This window comes from Papio anubis, chromosome 17, assembly GCF_008728515.1.
Source record: "Papio anubis isolate 15944 chromosome 17, Panubis1.0, whole genome shotgun sequence".
NCBI classification, from domain to species: Eukaryota; Metazoa; Chordata; class Mammalia; order Primates; family Cercopithecidae; genus Papio; species Papio anubis.
In genome coordinates, this window is record NC_044992.1 from 35,856,233 (window position 1) to 35,877,761 (window position 21,529).

Here is a 21,529-nt window from a genome sequence, read left to right on the forward strand (position 1 = left end):
ATTTATATAGGTACATCGATATGCATGTAAATTTCTAAAAGAAGGTCTAGAGAGGTAATCAGTTGACTTTTAACTGTATCATCTCATTTAGGAGACTAGGATTAAAGGTAGTGATTTGATGTTTGAATTGTATACTAGAGTAATTACTTGTATAATTAAAAATATTTAAACCTTTCACATATACTATTGAAAAATTGGAAGCCAAGAAAGAGTCAAAAGAATGAAAGAAAATCAATTGTAGGCCGGGTGTGTTGGCTCACGCCTGTAAACCTAGCACTTTGGGAGGCCGAGGCAGCCAGATCATGAGGTCAGGAGATTGAGACCATCCCAGCTAACACAGTGAAACCCCGTCTCTACTAAAAATACAAAAAACCAGCTGGGCGTGGTGGTGGGTACCTGTAGTCCCAGCTACTTGGGAGGCTGAGGCAGGAGAATGGCGTGAACCCGGGAGGTGGAGCTTGCAGTGAACTGACATTGTGCCACTGCACTCCAGCCTGGGCAACAGAGCAAGACTCCCTCTCAAAAAAAAAAAAAAAAAAAAAAGGAAAATCAACTGTAGTCCTGCCCCTTCTCCCCAAAGACAGGCATGTAAAAAATGTGTTTCTTTTTAGTCTTGGTATATATTTTTTAAAAAGTATCTACAATTTTCTGTCCTGTTTTTTCCCTTAATATTAACATACACATGTCCTCGTACTATTATAAGCTATTTGTAACCATAATGTTACTGAATTATCCTCTTTTGTTAGATAGTTGGATCATTTCCAATATTTTTCTGTTATAAACAACACTCAGGACGTTTTTGTGCATAAAGTACTTTTAATATTTTAAAGTATTTTCTATGGGTATATTCCCAGAAAATGAATTACTAGGTCCAAGAATCAGAGTATTTAAAAAACTTTTAGTATATATTACTGAATTATTTTCCAAAAGACTTTAAACAATTCATGTTATGTTTAGTATTCAATGTAACTGTCTTCTGAGACAGTGTTCTAGTAGAGGTTTTAAGGTAAAGATATGATGGGAACATGATTATTGTATCTTGAATTGGAGACCAGTGGCCTGTTGCTGGGGCAGGAGGAGTGGGTGCAGGCAGGGAGGAGTAGGGATAAAAAATAACCTGTAGGGTTTTGTATAGGCAACTTAGTGCCATTCATTGGCATTGGAAATCCATGACTAGAAACAATGTATGTGGGATGATGGTGTGTTGCAAGTTCTCCTCCCATGGCATCTGCTTTTGTAGTTGTATCTTCTGCTCTTGTTTACCTGGTTAACTCTTATTCATCCCCAGAAACTCACCTTAAATGATGTCGTTTTTGAGAGCCTTCTTGGTGCCTCCCCCTAGTAAATCAGAACATCCCACTAGCATAGCACTTGCAGCACAAGGTTGCTATTTTTGACTCTTTAGTGTCTCTCTACTAGACTGTTCTAAATTACTTGAGGAGATGGACTAGTTGTTTCACTTCTGGGTCCCCACCACCAAGCACAGTACAGTATTGGCATTTACTAAATGATTGTTACTTCTTTCCATTCCCTTCTTTGCTTCTCTCCAGGGTAGAAATTTTGTGGGATATAGCTCTGCTGTAAAACCCGAAGGTTATTCCAAAAAAAATTTTCTATTGCCTCACTTAGACTCATTAAATTTCTCTTAATCTACTCAAATTTTAGGGAAGAGATTGTTTGCCAATTACTCGATTGACCTGTGGAAATTCTTTAAAAAGATGACATTCAAGCTTAAATTATTTCTTTTGTGATTATATTTGTAAGTGCTTGTGAAACCTGGGAATACACTTTCCTAGGAAGTATTCCATTTTGGCCTGTGATCCTTTAAGGAATGTTCTTGTTTGGCAAGCATAAATCATATTAGCTTTATTATAAGTAGACTTTGTAAAATATACTTTCATGTTTAGCTCTTTGACAAATGTGTGTAGTAACTCCATTACCCTTTTGTTCCCCATTACCTCAAAGGCCAGTTTGGAGTGACCGAGGTGTAAATTGCCCACAGCACTGTTCTGCCTTCCTTCAGGGCTGAGCCTTCAGTGTTCCAGTGCAGTTAAGTTCTGAGCCACCATTCTATCTATGGGATTACCTTGCTTGTACTAATGAGCAAAATAATTTTTCCAAATGCTGATGGATCTTTAATTCTGCAAAAATGTCACGGGAAGGATTTTGCCTTCTTGGAAAAAGGCCCTGCCTCGATAGAATAACTGTCCACTTTATGATTCTCAGCATAGGTCAAGTTCTGGAGGGTATTAAAGAATGTTTTATTTACAAACGTATAAAAGAATGTTTTATTTTTATTTTCATACTGTGAGTGTGTGGTGGGGAAGGATACAATGACTGCTAATAGAATTGGGTACCACTGCCTGGATTCCTGCTAAGGCGCCAGTCATTTTACCTACCACTGCCTTGGCACATCAGTGAAAATGCCAATACAGCAAGAAGACAAGTTCGTTATCACACCAGTCCAGAGCCATAATAAAGGACTACTTTTAATTTCTGCTCTAGTTACTGAGAAATATTTAAATCATTACAGTTGGCATTTGACATGGAACACAGATATTGGTTTTGTTTTGCTTTAATTTACACCTCCCCCCCCCTTGGAGAAAGGAATCTGAAGAAATTAAAACTTATTTTCCATATACCTCTTCTTCCTTGCTCCAGGAACATTTGAGATTATCGCTAATGTCGGGTCATTTCTAACTCAGCCAGTGCAATTGTTGAATTTGTGGTTTTCAGGAGATTTGCAATTTGCCTTTTGATTTGACTAATGATTGCTTTTTAGGCGTTTGTGGCATATTCATTTTCCTAACATTTTAAGTAAATTGTGAAATGTCATGGAAACCAGTGCTGATTTCTTTCTTGTTCTCAATGTGTGTCTGTTTTGGTTGTTTTTCTTCAGTGATGATTTCAGTTGGTGTTTAGGAGTGTGAAATATATATTACTTTTTGATGCTTTTAATGTACATTTGGCCTAGGCTGTTATAATGAGCAGATTGACACAGATGTCAAGACATTTCCAAGGAGGATTTAGCAAGATTATGGGGAAAGAACAGTTATTTTATTTATTCATTTGCTCCTTTATACATTTTTTCAGTGAGCTTTGTTGTGGTCCTACTGTGTGCCAAGCACTAAGTCATAGACCAGATATACTTTGGTCACTGCCATAAAAAAACTTGTTGGATATTTGACTGAGAGGGACAGAGATTAAATGAGTAAAGATGCAAATGAGTATATAATCATAAAAGGTGCTGTGTATCAGTAGTGATATTCGTTAATATCACCAGTGATCTCATTATAAATGTCTTTAAGTATTGGGAAGTTGCCAGCCTCCTGTAGCAGATGCAAGTTTTCAAAAATCCGGTTTCCTCTGGGAAGCTCAATTTAATAAATACTGTAAATTGTTTTCCTTGAGGTGACAGGCTTACTTCATTCATTGTCAAGATGTCTGCCCAATGTGCACATAAAACATGCATAGCCAGTTCAACACCAGCAATTGCACACGTGCTTTTCCTTGTGAAAATCATTGCACTTTGTCATACAGCAGAAGTACTGCCTGCATATGCCCATTTGGGTTGCTGTATACTGTTTCACCAGGGCATTCTTCAGGGCAACTGGCATTTTAAGAATGTTTTATTTTTCTTTTCTTTTCTTTTTTTTTTTTTTTTTTTTGAGACGGAGTCTCGCTCTGCCGCCCAGGCTGGAGTGCAATGGCCGGATCTCAGCTCACTGCAAGCTCCGCCTCCCGGGTTCACGCCATTCTCCTGCCTCAGCCTCCCAAGTAGCTGGGACTACAGGCACCCGCCACCACGCCCGGCTAGTTTTTTGTATTTTTTAGTAGAGACGGGGTTTCACCATGTTAGCCAGGATGGTCTCGATCTCCTGACCTCGTGATCCACCCGTCTCGGCCTCCCAAAGTGCTGGGATTACAGGCTTGAGCCACCGCGCCCGGCCTTATTTTTATTTTCATACTGTGAGTGTGTGGTGGGGAAGGATACGATGACCGCTAATAGAATTGGGTACCACTGCCTGGATTCCTGCTAATGTGCCAGTCATTTTACCTACCACTGCCTTGGCACATCAGTGAAAATGCCAATACAGCAAGAAGATAAATAATGTCTGAGTGTTATTCTAAAAATTATTTGGCCTTATGGGCCCCTGAGGGGAGCACAGATCACGCTTTGAAGAATGATGCTGTAGTCTTTTCTTCAGCAAGCCTTTACGGAAAGTTTCCTGTGTACCAGTTCCTGGGAAAGATGCTCTCCTTCACAACCTTGGTGTGTACTCAGATCTTTGTTATCTAATAGTAACCAAAGTTAACAGCTAGCATTTAATGCGTTCCTACTACATTCCAGGAATGGTGTGCCAAGCCCCTGGAGTATTGGGGTCCCAGCAGGAGATGGGGTACCTGAAGAGTGTTTAATAAAGAGACTTTTTACAAAGGTGTGGGCAGGATTAAGGTTAACCAACAAGAAATGATAAAGGATCAGGGTTAACAGTCTCTAGACCATGAAGGAGTAAGGGAGGCAGATGGTTCCCGGAGCTGGAGAGGACAGCCTCCTAGGAGCTGTGGCCTTCAGGAGAGGGATGCAGCCAATTGCTGGGGTGAACTGTGGAAATTCTTTAAAAAGATGACATTCAAGCTTAAATGATTTCTTTTGTGATTGTATTTATGCTTGGTGTGGCTGTGACTCCTTGGGGAGGAACTAGGGGATTGAATACTCTGACCTCTCCCTCCTCCTACCCTCTAATCTGTTCTGGTACCTCCCACTGATGAAACCCAACCAGAAGCCACAGGCCAAGGGAGTCTATGCCGACAATTAATCTGGGTCCCACAGCCAGGTGAAAAGGGGGAGAGAATGGACCTAGAGGGACAAATGCAGGCTACTTATTTGGCACAAAACTTTATTTGCACCATTTCATTTAATATCTAACCCAAGGAAGCAAGTTAACTACCTTAAGGAAGCAAGTGCTAGTGCAATCCCCGTCTTGCAGATGAACAAATTGAGGCTGGAGAGGTAAAGCAATAAGACAGAGTCCAGGTTTGAAGGAGACTGAGACTCTTAGCCTCTATTCCTCCCTGTCTGGCCAACAGGCCAGCAAGAAGCAGGCAGCAGGGGTTCCTTCAGTGTGCTGCTTCCACAGAATAGTTGAACAAGTAAAGTTATGTGCTGGGAACTTGTTGTTCCTTATTTACAAGACTGCACACGGCCTTCCTGTTCCTCCCAATTACTATTCTTCTGGCCAAAGACTCCCTGGATAGGAAAGGAGCTCAGCCCAAAATCTGCAAAAATGTTCAGAAAGCAGCCAGGGAATCATTGTTGGATCCTACAAGGAGCCCTCTCACCATCTGCCTTCTACCCCAGCTGACCCAGAGACTTCCTGCCAGAACACTGAGTGTATTTTGATGAGTTAAATGAAAACAACAACCATAACCAAAACAAATCCAAACTGCATGGGTCCTGGGGGAAAGAAAAAAATCAGAAAAGTTGGACACTTCATAATTCCTTCCTTTGCACATTCTTTTTTTTTTTTTTTTCTTTTTAAATGACTACATTTGATATAGAATGCAGAGTTCCTAGAGGGTGTTCTAAAAACTTAAAAACTTAGAGTTCTAAAGTGGACCCTTCGTTAAAGCCTTCTTAATGCCATAGGAAGGTTTCCATGATTTAGAATTTTTATGATATTGATACATGCCAAAAACAATTTAATCACATCACAAGTACGACTGAGTATGTCTACTCTTTCTTAAGGTGAAATGCCACTTCTCTGATTATTCTTCTGCAGTTTGTATGGACCCGTTCTATGCATACTTTGCAATGGTTCACATCCTATAATTACAGCACCAACATTTCCTTCAGGACAATATCAAAAACACACTCCAAGTTAAAAATCATTCCCTTCTCTATCCATTCTCTTTTGGAAGGAACAAAAAATAACATCAAGTTTTTTGTTTTTGTTTTGAGTTTTGCTTGAGTCTTGCTCTGTTGCCTGCTCTGGAGTGCAATGGCATCATCATAGTTCACTGAAGCCTCAAACTCCTGGGCTTAAGTAATCCTCTCGCCTTAGCCTCCTGAGTAGCAAGGACTACAGGTGTGCACCACCATACCCAGCTAGAACATCAAATTTTGATACCAATATATGAGCCAACCCACCTACCACCTCCACTAAACAATATGAGGCAGGCCAATAAAGTCCCCACTCTCAGGGAGAGCTCACTGCCACACAGAATGACCAGGGAGGGCTACGCTGGGAAAAGTCTATGGAGCTTTGGGGACCCAGAGAAGTGGGGTCACGGGGAATCTGAGGTTTCCTAGAGGAAGTAACATCTAAGCTGAGGCCTGAAAAGTCAGGTAAGGATGAGATGGGAAAATAAGAAGGTACAGGGGTGTTCTAGGCAGAGCAAACAACAGGTGCTTTGGAAGCCTTAGAAAGAACAGCAAGCATGGCCCGTTCAGGGAAAGATGGAGAACAAAGCTCAAGTGTATTGATGGTGAGTGAAGAGGCTCAGGAGATGGGTATAGCTGGGTCATGGAAAGCCCTTAGCCACATTAAGGAATCAGAACTTTCTCCTGAGCCCAGTGGGAGGCATGCAGGCATTTTAAGTGAAGAAGCAATGTGGGTGAATTAAAAAAATGTATCACCCTGTGACTGGGCGCAGCGGCTCACGCCTGTAGTCCCAGCACTTTGGGAGGCCGATGCAGGTGGATCACGAGGTCAGGAGATCAAGACCATCCTGGCTAACACGGTGAAACCCCATCTCTACTAAAAATTCAAAAAATTAGCCGGGTGTGGTGGCGGGTGCCTGTAGTCCCAGCTACTCAGGAAGCTGAGGCAAGAGAATGGCGTGAACCCAGGAGGTGGAGCTTGCAGTAAGCCGAGATGGTGCCACTGCACTCCAGCCTGGATGACAGGGTGAGACTCCATCTAAAAAAAAAAAGAAAAAAAAAATCACTTTGCAACAGGATATGGAAAAATCAAGAGGGATTTTTCAGCCTTTTTTTATAACTTTTTTTTTTTTTACGTGACTTTAAGAAAGTAATATGTATCACTGTTGTGATAAAAATAAAAACCAATAAAGCTATTTTTGTTTTTTATATTTTAAAAACCCATTCTGACAAAAGACTTGAATGGACATCTACTGAAGAAGATATACAGATGGCAAGTAAGCATGTGAAACATCATACGTCATTAGGGAAATGCAACTTAAAACAGCAGTGAGATGCCACTATACACCTATTAGAATGGCCAAAATCTGGAACACGGACAACACCAAATGCTGGTGAGGATGTGAAGCAACAGAACTCTCACTCATTGCTGGTGGAAATGCAAAGCGATGCAGCTACTTTGGAAGACAGTTTGACAGTTTCTTACAAAACCAGACCTACTCTTAACATACTATTCAATAATCACACTCCCTGGTGTTTACCCAAAGGAGTTGAAAACTTAGATCCACACAAAACCTGCACTCACATGTTTATAGCAGTTTTATTCATAATTACTCCAACTTGGAAGCAACCAAGATGTCCTGATGAGTGCATAAATGAACTATGGTACATCCAGATAATGGAATATTATTCAACCCTAAAACAAAATGAGCTATCAAGCCATAGAAAGACATGGAATTAAACTTCAATGCATATTACTAAAGAAAAGAAACCAATCTGAAAATTCGATTACATGTTCTATGATTCTAACTACATGACATTCTGGGAAAGGCAAAACTATAGAGACAGTATAAAGATCAGTGGTTGCCAGGGGTTGGGCAGATGAACAGGCAGAGCAAAGCAGATTTTTAGGGCAGTGAAACTGTTCCGTGTGATATTGCTGATATTGCAATGGTAGTGCTAGGGTTTGTATGTGGTTTGTTTGGCCCCACCAAGTCTCATGTTGAAATTTGATCCCCAGTGTTGGAGGTGGGGCCTTGTGGGAGGTGTTTGAGTCATGGAGGTGGATCCCTCATGAATGGTGGTAATGAGGGAGTTTTCACTCTTAGTTCCCATGAGAAGATTGTTGCAAAGAGCCTGGCACCTCCTCTCTTTCTTGCCTCCTGTCTCACCATGTGATCTGCATATATCGGCTCCCCTTCACCTTCTGCCATGAGTGGAAGTTTCCTAAGGTCCTTATCAGAAGCAGATGTAGGTGCCATGCTTTTATTTTTATTTTTATTTATTTATTTATTTTTGAGACAAAAGCTCGCACTGTCGCCCAGGCTGGAGTGCCATGGTGCGATCTCAGCTCACTGAAACCTCCACCTCCTGGGCTCAAGAGATCCTCCCACCTCAGCCTCCTGAGTAGCTGGGACTACAGGCATGCATCACCACACCTGGCTAATTTTTTTTTGTATTTTTGGTAGAGACAGGGTTTCACCCTGTTGCCCAGGCTTGTCTCGAACTCCAGAGCTCGAGCGATCTGCCCACCTTGGCCTCCCAAATTGCTGGGATTATAGACGTGAGCCATGGTGCCCAACTGCCATGCTTTTGTGTAATACCAAGAGTGAGCCCTAATGTCAACTATGGACTGGTGATGGTGATGTGTCAATGCAGGTGCATCAACTGTAACAAATATCCCATGCTGGTGGAGGATGTTGGTAGTGGGGGAGGCTGTGCCTGTGTGAAGACAGGGGATATATGGGAACACTATATTTCTGCTCAATTTTGCTGCGAACCTAAAACTGCTCTAAAAAATAAAGCCTATTAAGAAAACAAAACAAAACAATAAAAAATTCCACGAGAGGAAGAAGGTAAGACAAGGGGTAGTAAGAGCCTGCAGAGGTTGTGGCAGGGGTCTAGCCCCAGGGCTGGGGCCTGGGCTGGGGCCTAAGCTGGGCAGAGGCAGTTGGGGTGGGTAGAAGGGATCCAGGAGCATTCACAGGAGTTAGGCTGCTTGGATGCTGGGAGAGCAAGGAAGAGCAGTGCGCTGAAGCTTCTTGCTTAACTAGCGATGTGGTTGCCATAAGCAGAGATATGATGAACCACCTTCAGTATGATAGGCAGTTCTTGTAGGCCAGAGATTGCACCAGAAGATGGAGAGGGAAGGAGGAGACCTTATAACTAAGACAAGAGGAATCACATTTTATTCTTTTATTTAAGAGAGGTCCTGTTGATTTATCATTTTTCTGTTTTATGCATCACTTGTAGCACATAATGCCGTGAGTAACCCATATACAGAAAATTCACAGCCTGAACTGGCTTTGGGGAAGACCAAGGCACGTTGGGAGGAGAAGGCCAGCCCCAAAGGCTGGAAGTGACATTCCTGTTGATAAAGGGCAGAGCATGAGCAAACTGAGAGAGAGAGGAGATGCAAAGACAAAAATTTCATGCAAAGAATGGGTGTATTCAGAGACTGATGAGCTGCAGGTTGCAGAGAGGCCCTATCATGGCCCTCTGTTATTTGTGCTGTCTGCTCCCTTCTCTGGTGGTAGCACACCTGCCACTCCTCATCATCCTAGCATTGACGCGGGTTTTCTCTGCCCTGACCCCAGTCCATCCTCCACCCTGCTGTGCCCCACTATGTGCTCAAGGAGACTGACCCCTGTAGACTGAATCCCTTGGTTCCCTGGCCGGCTGGCTTCTGATTGGGCCCTGCAGGAGACTGAGGGGAAGAGGAGGGAGAGGATGGGCTGTTTGTTCCCTGTTACCTCCTTGCCTTGCAAAGGCTGTGCTGTGCCCCCAAGACCACAGCAGCCCCACCCCCCTGGCCCCAGGCCTATTGGCTCCTCTAAGGGTTCTCCACCCTTGGCCCTGCAAACTTAGGCATGGTCATGGCTTCCCCGTATTGCTAGTCCCTGGGTGCTAGAATATTCTTTGATAGTTCCCTTAACCCTACTCACATGGCTGTGAATGATCTCTTCATTAAAGTCTCTTCAGGCAACCTTTTCAGGGAGAAATTGTGTTCTTGAGAAGCATAGAGATTAACAAAGGCTGTCAATGACAATTGTAGACCAAGGTGGGAGGGCAGGGTCACTCCCTGCTGTTGTGAGGAGTGGGGGAAGGTGGGGAATCCTACCCAAAGCTGCACTCATCTGCTGGCTTGCAAGTACATTATCCAGAGCCACAGACAAAACCCATGGGTAGAGGCAGGCGCTGACTCCTTGCAGGCAGACAGCACTGGTGACGTCTTTGAGGAGGAAGGTGGCCCTGGTGGGCCACCTTTGACCATTTTGGGTCACTCTGTCAGAGTGGAGCAGGGATGGAGGAGGGAGGAGGCATGGGGTGGGAGGAATGCAACACAGATGGGTGAGACAGACAGAGGGGTCAGGAGTCTGCGGCAGCCTTGGTGGACAATGGTGAAGACCTGACCTAGGGAAGTGGCAGAGATGAGGGAGGGCATCTGAGAACTATTCAGGAGATAGCCTCAACGTTCTAATGCTCAGTCCTATGTTGAGTTTGAGGGTGAGGGAGGCAATGACAGTTCGTGTTCTGGAGTGGGTTCCTGAGTAGATGGAGATGCTGGCCACAGTAAGGGGCAGGACTAGTCAGGGCAAGGAGCTGCTTTCTGTTGTGGACAGATTAATGTGTAGGACTGGCCACCTTTCATAAGAATGGAATCGTACACCGTGTGGTCCTTTGTGACTGGCTTCTGTCACTTAGCATAATGTTCTCAAGGTTCATCCGTATTGTAGCAGGGATCACTGCTTCATTCATTTTAATTGCCAAATAATATTCCATTATATGGAAGTAGCACATTTTATTTATCCATTCATTTGTTGGTGGACATTTGGGTTGCTTCTGGTTTTTGGCTGTGACAAATGATGCTGGTGTGAACATCTGTGTACAAGTTTTTGTGTGGACATTCATTTTTTGTTTCTCTTGGGTATATACCTACAAGTACAGTTGCTAGTCAGGAGTACAAATGGTAACTCTATGTTTAATATTATAAGGAGCTGCCAGACTATTTTTACAAAATGCTTCTCTATTTCTAGTAACATTTTTTATACTTTAAAGTCTTTTTGTTTGATATTAGCATAGCAACCCTAGCTTTCTTCTGCTTATCCCTTGTCTTTTAAAAAAGATGATTTTATCAGAAATGCATATAGCCATAAGTAATATATTACATGATTTAGTTATACATATTTGAACTTTATAAAAATAGTGTCATGCTATAAATGTAGTTACTTGGACTTTTCACTCAATATGCTATTTCTAAGACCCACCTATGTTGTTGTATATAGCTACAGTATAATTAATTTATGTTCTCTGCTGTGTAATATTCCATGGCATAACCCTACCATAATTTATTGATTCATTCTCCTGTAAGAGTCTATTTGGCATGTTTCCAGTGTTTTGCTATGACAAATTTATTGCTGCTATAAACATTTTTATACACCTCTCCTGATATAAGAGTTTCTCTTGTTCTCAGAGCAACTAGCAATATAACTATTAGCTAGGAACTTGTTAGAAATGCAACTGCTCAAGTCCCACCCAAGACCCACTGAGTCAGAAACTATAGGATAGGCCCAGCAATCTGTGTTGTAATAAGCTCTCTGGGTGACTGTGGTATCTGATAAAGTTTGAGGTCCACTGAAGTAGGATTGAAATTTCTCGATTACAGGCAGTCAGTTGTTTTCTGAAGTGGTTGTTCCATGATTTCATAGAGATCCACCTGCTCAGCACTTAGTATTGTCAGACTTCTTTATTTTGCTCACCGGGTGGGTCATACTGACTGATCTTCCCTACTGAGAGGCATGGATGTGGCTGTCGATTTCTCCTTCCTGCCTGTCCTCCCATCCTGCCCTGTCTAGGGGGCCAGAGCCACGCCATGCATGCTGACCCCTCGGCTGTCACTGTGGATGAAGCCTTCTTCAGTGTGGTTTGTTTTGACAGGAACACATGCACCACCTGCTCGCCCTGGAGCATCGCGCCGAGGAGCAGTTCCTGGAGCACTGGCTGAATCCTCACTGCAAACCCCACTGTGACAGGAACAGGGTTCATCCTGTGTAAGGGGATCAGGACCAGCCTCGGTACGTCTCCTTCTCTCTCCCAGGCCTCTGTCTGAGGGAGTGGCGGGGGATATAGCATGGCATGGGCTGGGAGATTTTCTGGACCATGCCTCAGGGGGACCAGCTGGTTAGCAGTTTATGGGTTTGGAGTGGGGGTGGCAAGAGTGAGGCAGGAGACATAGTGGGGAGCCAGGTTGAGAGGAGCGCTGGGGGACACACAGGGGAGCCTAACTCTTATTGAGTCACAGAGTGATCCCAAATGAGGAGGGATGTGACCCTATTTGCCATGCAGAAAACCTCTCTCTGGACCCCAAATCTGGAGAAGTGTATTTTGTTGAGACTCGGGTCTCTTCGGGAGGGCTCAGCATTCGTGGAGTCAACCTGTGACATCTACCACGATCATCACTACTGTCATCAGGATCAACAACTTCTTTCCCAGATCTCGCTCATGTTCCCCACTGCCTTCCTGCAGCCTTCAAGGCTGCCAATCTGCCCAGCCCACCCTCTGTCTTTCCCTTTTCCCGGGGTTTCTGTTTTCAGCCTACCAGCAGGGGACTGCCCAGCTTTCCCCCCACACCCAGCATGCCCCCAACTCTGTACCTCTGTGCCTGGATGAGGCCGTTTGCTTCTCCCTGTCTGTCCTCATCATCTTCCCCCCTTTCCAAATCCTGTTAGATAAGGTAGAAAAATTCCTTCAGAGGATAAGCCCAGTGAATTTCATTTCTCCTCTGTAAGTTTTATGGACCAAGCAGGACAAGATATAGTCAGGTAGTTTATCTTTGTGGTGAGAGAAATCTTATACCTTTGTTGTTTATTTTGTGCTACTGTGAATTGACACAGGTACACTCCTATTAATCACTCTCTTTTTTTTTTTTTTGAGACGGAGTCTTCTGTCAGCCCAGGCTGGGAGGCAGTGCCTGATCTCAGCTCACTGCAAGCTCCGCCCCGGTTCACACGCCGCATTAATCACTCTTTATAATATAACATAAATTGCCTCATATGATCCTTTTAACACCCTGGTGTCATTGCAGGGTATGCACTTTAAAACTTTTTAAAGAGGAGCTAACTGAGCATGATTAAGCTACTAACTCATGCTAGGCAGTGGTTGGTATGCTAGGCTTCTGACCACCATAAATCTGCATGCTTTATGTGGACCGTGTTGCACAGTCCTGTGTGTGTGGGCATGGAATCACTCTGAGGAAGCTTTCACAGATAGTGAGAGGATCACCTGTTGGCAGTGGAATAGAAGTTCTGCTTTTGAGGGGTAGGAGTGGGCTACATCCCTCTTCTAATTCTTCCAGCTGCTGGAGCTCTATTCTAGGTGAGGGTTCTGGTGTGCCTGGGCTTGGCTCCCAACTCCCAGGGTGCTGGCCTCCCCTGCACCAAGGCCTTTGCCTTTTAGCACTGGAAGCCCTCACTTGGCTTCTTCCAGAAAACAGAACTGTGGAGTAATTGGATGCTTAAGCTCTGGAACTGGCCAGAGCTGAGTTTGACTTTCTGATTTCCAGCTCTGTGCCCTTGGGCAAGTCACCTAACCTCACTGACTCTTTGCTTCTGCCTCTGTAAGTTGGGGTAATAATGATGTCTAGGGAGCCTGGTGCATAGTAAGTGACTCTAAAAATTAAAACACTTATTAGTGTTGTGCAGTTGAAGTTCAAGGAGAGGTTTCTGGGTTCAGCCCCACAGTAGTACCCTCCAAGGGGTGACTGAGGCCTCTGATTCTTGGTAGGACAGGCACTGCTGGTGAGCCTGGGTGCCTAGCTCCTGCAAACACAGGGTTCCGCAGAGGCCTCACCAGGCAGCTCCCACTTACGTAAATACAAGGCAGCGTGGCTGGAGAAATGTGTCAACTTGGAATTGGGAGTCAGACAGACTTCAGATAATGAGTCCTCCAGTCACTGACTGAATAACCTTAGGAAAAAAATGCCTGATTGAATAGTTTCCTCATCTGTAATGTAAGGATAGTAATGGTTCCTTCCTTATGGTTCTAGGATTTAAAAAGTCAATGCCTGGAAAATAGTTAGCGGTGTCCCTGGCACACATAGGAAGTGCCCAGAAAATGACAGCTGGATGAAAAAGTGCCGAGCCGATGCCGGCGGATGGATATTTATTGTTTACCATTTACTTTACGATATTGCCATTATTTATTTACTACATTACGATTACTTTACGATATTTATTACTTTACTTTACTTATTATTACGATAATATTTACTTTACTTAATTTACGACATTTATTTATTATTACGATTACGCATTTTATTTACGATATTTACTTTATTATTTATTATTATTTATTATATTTCATTTACGACGACGACATATTTACGACGGATTATTATTTACGATATTATTTATGATATTTATTTATTTATTTATTTATGACGATATTTATTATTTATTACTTTACATTTATGGATTTTACATTTTTATTTTATTTGATTATTATTCGACATTACTTAATACTTACTACTACTTTACTATTATGGGATTACATTTACATTATTACTTACTTATTATTATTATTATTATTTATTATTTTTACACACATGCATTTATTATTTATGACATTACTTTATTACTTTACTTACTATTTACATTTTATTTATTATTATTATTTATTATATTTCATTTATTATTAATGACATTTTATTTATTTTATTATTTATGACATTACGACATGCATTTATATTTCATGCATGACATGACATTACGACATTTACTTAATACAGATATTTTTCATTTATTATGGATTTTATTATTTTAATATTTATGGGATTTTAATGCATTTACGATGAGCTGATGACATGATGATGATGATGACAGCCCTGATGACATGCATTATTTACTATAGGATTTTACTTAATATTTACTATTTCTACTTACGACATTACGACATTTTATTTACTTACGACATTTACGACATATTTAACATATATTTATTTTACGACAGGATTATTACGACATTTAATATTTTATTTATTTTATTATTTACTTTATTATTACGACACATTTATTTATATTATTTATTTATTATTATTATTATTTATTTATTGAAAGATGCATATGATATATTTTATTTTATTTATGGATTTATATTTACGGCTTATTTTTATTTATTTGACATTATATTTCATTTATATTTAATGACATATTTATTACTTCGACATTTACTACATATTTTACGAGATATTTGACATTACTTTATTATTATTATTTTATTTTTACGATGACATTGGCATTTATGATGAGATATTTATTAATTTTATTATTATTATTTATTTATTATTATTGAGATGACAGACCATCATCACCATCAACCCCATCATTACCATCACCACTATCACCACCACCATCATCATAATCATCACCATCACCACCACCACCACTATCCTCATCATCACTACCACCACCATCATAACCATCATCACTATTACCACCAGCATGATCACCATCATCACCATCACTGCCACCACCATCATCACCACCACCACCACCACCACTACAATCATTGTCATTATCCTAATGTTATTTTCTTGTTCTTTTTCAGCAAGCATTTTAATAGACAACAACCTGGATAATGTTGAAACAAGACAAGGCTGCTTTTTACATTTGTTTTTAAATTGCGGAAATGGATGTCTTCAGACCTTGTGAACTGTGGGCATATCAAAGATTGCCTTGGAAATGGCAAATATATATATTGCTTCATTTTACTAACCTGCATAAGTCACTGAAACTAATAGCTTAAAGCATAGACACCTGCCAAAGGTCTTTCCATCAGTTTGCAAGAGTGGAAACAACTAGAATCTTACCTGGGGCTGATGGAGCTGGAACTCCCAGACCCAGAGTTGGGGCAGGCTGCCTGCCCTAAGGAATTTGGGGAATCCTTGTTCAGAGTAGTGAAGCATACCACTTGGGGTTGCTGAGTTGTTTTGTCATCTATTTTTTTTCCTCTTCTGCCCTAATAAACATTGGTATTAAATTTACTTTTAGTGGTCTCTTCCTTTCTCTCTCTCTCTCTCTCTCTCTCTCTCTCTCTCTCTTTTTTTAGATGGAATCTCACTCTGTCACCCAGGCTGGAGTGCAGTGGCATGATCTTGGCTCACTGCAACCTCTGCCTCCCAGGTTCAAGTGATTCTCCTGCCTCAGCCTCCCGAGTAACTGGGACTACAGGCACGCGCCACTATGCTCAGCTAATTTTTTTTGTATTTTTAGTACAGATGGGGTTTCACCATGGTGACCAGACTGGTCTCGAACTCCTGACCTCAGGCGATCCACAAAGTGCTGGGATTACAGGTGTGAGCCACTGTGCCCGGCCTCTTTCTTTCTTTATAAATATTGAAACAGAGATTTCCCTCCCTTGTTTATCTTTGTAAATCCAGCATCAGAAAGCTTACTGTTCTTTGAATGAATGAAAATACAAACACCCAGCAATTTTGCACAAGGGATATATATTTATATATATATTTATATACATTTATATATATATTTATATATATTTATATAATATATATATAAAATTATTTGCCTAAGGCCAGCTCTGGAAATAGGGCCATTGCTTAATACCAGTTGTACACCCTGGTCTTTTAGCAAAGGCAACATTTCTTGTGAAAAGTGGGTTGCAGTTCCTGTATCCCAGAGGCCCTCACCTGCCCCACAACCTCGGGATCAAAGATTGGACAATTAGAGGCCAAAAAAAGCAGAAATTTGGAGGGCAAGGGAAGGTGGGCCAAATGGTTCTAGGGAAAGAAGAATCTGGCATCCTCAAAAAAAGGTAAGGAGGGATGCCCACACACCCTGAGCTACAGAGGAGGGCTTGTCCCAAAGGAGGTTGGGTGGTGTATTAGTTCATTATTGCATTGCTATAAAGAAATACCTAAGACTGGGTAATTTATACAGAACAGAGGTTTAATTGGCTCACAGTTCTGCAGGCTGTACAGGAAGCATGATGATGGCACCTGCTTGGCTTCTGGGGAGGCCTCAGGAAACTTACAAACATGGTGAAAGGTGAAGTGGGAGCAGTCACATGGCCAGAGCAAGAGCAAGAGAGGGAGTGGGAAGACGCCACACACTTTTAAACAACCAGATCTTGTGAGAACCCACTCACTATTGTGAGAACAGTACCAAGGGGATGGTACTACACCATTCACGAGAAACTGCCCCCATGATCCAATCAGCTCCCGCCAAGCCCCACTTCCAACATTGGGGATTGAATTTCAACGTGCAATTTGGGTAGGGACATAGAGCCAAACTATATTAGGTGTGCTCGTCTAGGGATGAAGGTACTGAATCTCTCAATAATAATAATACCAACATTTTGGGTCAAACTCTGTACAGATGGTCCCTGACTTCTGGTGGTGTGACAGTGATATGCCCTCAGCCAAAAGCATACTTCAAGGACCCATACAACCATTCTGGTTTTCACTTTTAGTACAGCATTCAATACATTACATGAGCTCTTCAACACTTACTATAAAATAGGCTTTGTGTTAGATGATCTTGCCCAACTGTAGGCTAATGTAAGGGTTCTGAGCACATTTACAGGCTAAGCCGTGATGTTTGGTAGGTTAGGTGTATTAAATGCATCTTCGACTTCCAGTGGGTTTATTATGATGTAACCCCATTGTAAGTCTAGGAGCATCTGTACTATCCCCAACTTATAGATGAGAAAACTGGGGTTTATAGAGTTTAGGCAGTGTATTAGTTTTCTATTTTGACTGTAATTACTTAGTGGGTTAAAACAACACATTAATTATCTTACGTTCTGCATGTTAGAAGTCCAAAAGGAGTCTCACTGGGTTAAATCAATGTGTCAGCGGGGCTGCATTCTCTTCCTCTCTTCCTCTTGGGGTGAATCTATTTCCTTGTCTTTTCCAGCTACCCGCCTTTCTTAGCTCCTGGCTCCTTCTTCCGTCTCAAAGCCAGCAATGGTGAGTTGAGCCTCACATCATATCACTTTGCCTTTCTCTTCTGCCTCCGTCTTCCACTTTTAAGGACTGTCATGATTACGTTGGGCCCTTTAGATAACTCAGAATAATTTCTCTATCTTAAGGTCAGTTGATTAACAACTTTAAGTCCATCCACAATGCTAATTCCCCCTTACCATATAAGGTAACATTTTCACAAGTTCCAGGGATTAGGACATGGACATCTTTGGGGAAGCCATCATTCTGCCTACCTCAGGCAGGCAGTTTGTTCAGGTTCATACAGCTGGTGGGTACAGGACCTGGGATTTGAACCTGGGAAGCCCCTCACTACTATGCCCCCCTCCCCCCCACAAACACTTTGCACCTCTGCCCTAAACTTGATATTCTTATGCCTTGAATGAAGTAGTTTTCTAGACCGTGTTCCTTGAAGGCTGAGGATGTGTCTTATTAAGACTCAACTGCACTCATTACCTAGCTGGGATGTCATCTGAGCACAGGCACCTTCCATGGGCTCTGATATTTAGTGCCAGGACTTGTCCAGGGTACATGGAACAGTGGTGGACAGAACGCTCCCTTAGTCCACCTCCCCACCTGCCTCTCAGAGTGGTTTACAAGAAGTAGGAGCTGAATCTGTGCATGTGGGACAGAGTGCACAGGAATGAGACTAACAGGTCCCAAAAGAGAGAAGGAGGGAAGCAGAATTAAAAATAAATCAGACCTACAGGGAGCCAGGGTCCTGCATCCAGGAAGAGAAGGAAGGGCTTCCTTGAGGTTCTAAAGACCCTGGGTATGGCCCACATATCAGGGGCAAAAACTTCCTTTAAGAACAAAGAGGATTCTTCATCAGTCACATACAGCCTCGTTCTCAGCCTCCTCCTCTTGACACACAAAATATATCTGTTTACCCTGAACACACTCTCCTGAGGCCCACAGATGAAGGGGCTGAAGTGCAGCAATTCACAGTGAGCTTGCTGCAACTTCACACCCCCTTTGCCCACCATCAAAGTTTCTCAGAAGGCAGGTGAGTGACAGAAATCTTGAAAGTGGTGGACAGCAGTAATTCATAATCCAGGCTTGGAGCCAGACTGCCTGCATTCAAATCCTCGCTCCACTGACTAGCTGTGTGCCCTTGGGTAAGCTGATTAACTTCTTTGGGCCTGTTTCCTTACTGTAGAATGGGAATGATTATAGTACTTAGTTCAAAATGCCATTGTGACTATTAGTTTATTGGGTAAGCACTCCATAAAACTAGCTATTAATATTTTTAAAATTCTTGGGCATTATTCTGTTAAGACAAATTGTCTCTGTCTCTCTCTATATTTTTAAAAAACCTTTTATTTAGAGAAGAGGTGGAGAGTGTTTGGGGGACCTAGAGTCAAAAGGCCTCCCTACTTGAGAAAGGGTTGCCTTCTTTACAGTATTGCATCTTCCTATCTACGAACATGGTCTATCTCTCCATTTACTTAGGCCATTTTTATGTCCATCATTAAAATTTTATAATTTTCTTTGTAAAGATCATACTTTTTTTTTTTTTTAAACAGCACTAATCCTGGATACATTATGGATCTTTACAAATTATAACTGGAATTTCCTTAAATTTACATTTTCTAGTTGGTTATTCTGGTATGCGTAGGGATAATACTGATTTTTATATATTGTTCATATCCAAAAGCATTGCTCCTGGGAAGGTTCTATGGTGGAGCAGAAACAACTTCACCAAGGGTATCTCCAGTGGGGCAGCTCTAGGCCTCCGAACTACTGGCAGAAGCATTCAGTCTTTTTTTTTTTTTTGAGACAGAGTCTTGCTCTCACCCAGGATGGAGTGCAGTGGCCCCATCTTGGCTCACTGCAAGCTCTGCCTCCCCGGTTCACACCATTCTCCTGCCTCGGCCTCCCCAGTAGCTGGGACAACAGGCGCCCACCACCACGCCTGGCTAATTTTTTGTATGTTTAATAGAGATGGGATTTCACCATGTTAGCCAGGACGTTCTCGATCTCCTAACTTTGTGATCCACCCACCTCAGCCTCTCAAAGTGCTGGGATTACAGTCATGAGCCACTGTGCCCGGCCGAAGCATTCAGTCTTATTGACTAATACATGTGCTTCCTGAAACAGGCAGAGACCATTGGCTCTTATGGTCTGGGTTTGGGGTCAGAGAAAATGAGCATAAGGATTTTCAGAGGGAATTGCATTTCATGTTTCATCTAAACAACACTGAGACTCTTGCAAAAAAGTGTGCTTACTCTTCCTAGAGGTTCAAAGAGAAATAAGATCCCAGTTCAAATGAACTTACTGTCTACTCAGGGAGATAGATATATAAGCAGGTAGCTGCTGTATAGATCAGGGGTTGGTAAACTTTTTCTGTAAAAGGCCTGATAGCAAGTATTTTTGTCTTGTGGGCCATGTCATCTCTATCACAACTACTTTGCTATTGTATTTGTAAAGCAGCCAAAAGCATTAAGTAAACAAACGTGCATGGCTACTGTATAGAGGGATAAGTAGGGGACAAGAATGGGGTAAATGGTGGACTGGAAAGAAACCTAGTTTTCGAGTGAGACAGATTCTAATTGCAATTTAACCTTCTGCTAAGTGGTGTGACTAGGTGAATCACTTAATTTCTCCAAGTCTGCTGCTCCCCCATCTTTATATGGGATAGTCATATTGGTCTCTATGTTGCTGGGAGTATTAAATGAGATAACTGCTAACATTCTGTTGAGCACTTGAAAGGTTCCAGGCACCATGCTAATTCCTTCACTGTATTCATTTAATCTTCGCAATAATCCTGTGAGGTAGGTACAATTATTATCCTCATTTTACAGATGTGGGCCCTTGAGGTTTCGTGATGGACCCAAAGTCATTAAGTCGCAAAATTAGGAAGTTACTTGACCCAGAAGCCACAGTGTTAGCTCTGTGCTGTGCTTCTTCCTCAGGGCCCATAGAAAGTGTCCATCTCAGAGGCTGGCACACGTGAGCTGGCCAAAAAACATCACAGTAGTTCCCCCATCTGTGGTTTCTCTTTCTGAGGTTTCAGTTACCCAAGGTCAACCACAGTCTGAAAACATTTAATGGAAAATTCCAGAAATAAACAATTCATCAGTTGTAAATTAGGCACCGTCCCGGGTAGCGTGATGAAATCTCACGCCATCCTGCTGCTTCCTGCCTGGGACATGAATCACTCCTCTGTGTGTACTACCTGCCCTGTTAGTCAGTTAGTAGCTGGCTCGATTATCAAATTGACTGTCAGGTGGCATTATGGCAGTGCTTGTGTTCAAGGAACCCTTCTTTTACTTAATAATGCCCCCGTATTGCAAGACTAATGATGCTGGCAATTCAAATATGCCGAAGAGAAACCACAAGTGCTACTTTTAAGTGAAAAGGCGAAGGTTCTCAACTTAGTTAAGAAAGAAAAAAAATGTGTGCTGAGATTGCTAAGTCTGTGGTAAGAACAAATTTTATATCTGAGAAATCGTGAAGAAGGAAAAATAAATTTGTGCTAGCTTTGCTGTTGCACCTTGAACTGCAAAAGTTATGGCTACAGTGAAAAATGCTTAGTTAAGATGGAAAAGTTCTAAAACGTGGGTGGAAGATGTGAACAGAAATGTGGTCGGCGATTGGGTTCAGTACTATGCTTGGTTTCAGACATCCACTGGGGGTCTTGGCACCTC

At 42.1% G+C, this 21,529-nt stretch overlaps 1 protein-coding gene across 9 annotated transcripts in view; it reads left to right on the top strand.

Moving 5' to 3' along the window:
* C17H17orf67 (chromosome 17 C17orf67 homolog) overlaps positions 1 to 21,529 on the top strand; it is a 236,672-nt gene that overhangs the window by 26,723 nt on the left and 188,420 nt on the right. For 5 of the 9 annotated variants that reach the window (XR_004179417.1, XR_002518106.2, XR_002518107.2 and 2 more), the window contains exon 3: positions 11,822 to 11,958. The exons of 1 other annotated variant lie outside the window; for it this stretch is intronic. Coding sequence is in view for 4 of the 8 variants with exons in the window: in XM_021929075.2 (XP_021784767.2) it covers positions 11,822 to 11,938 (117 nt within the window). In the remaining 4 variants the exon portion in view is untranslated. Of the gene's footprint in view, positions 1 to 11,821; positions 11,959 to 15,487; positions 15,924 to 16,960; positions 17,868 to 21,529 lie in introns of those variants that run through there. 3 more of the 9 variants (XM_021929074.2, XM_021929073.2, XM_031657531.1) reach the window with 2 other exon arrangements.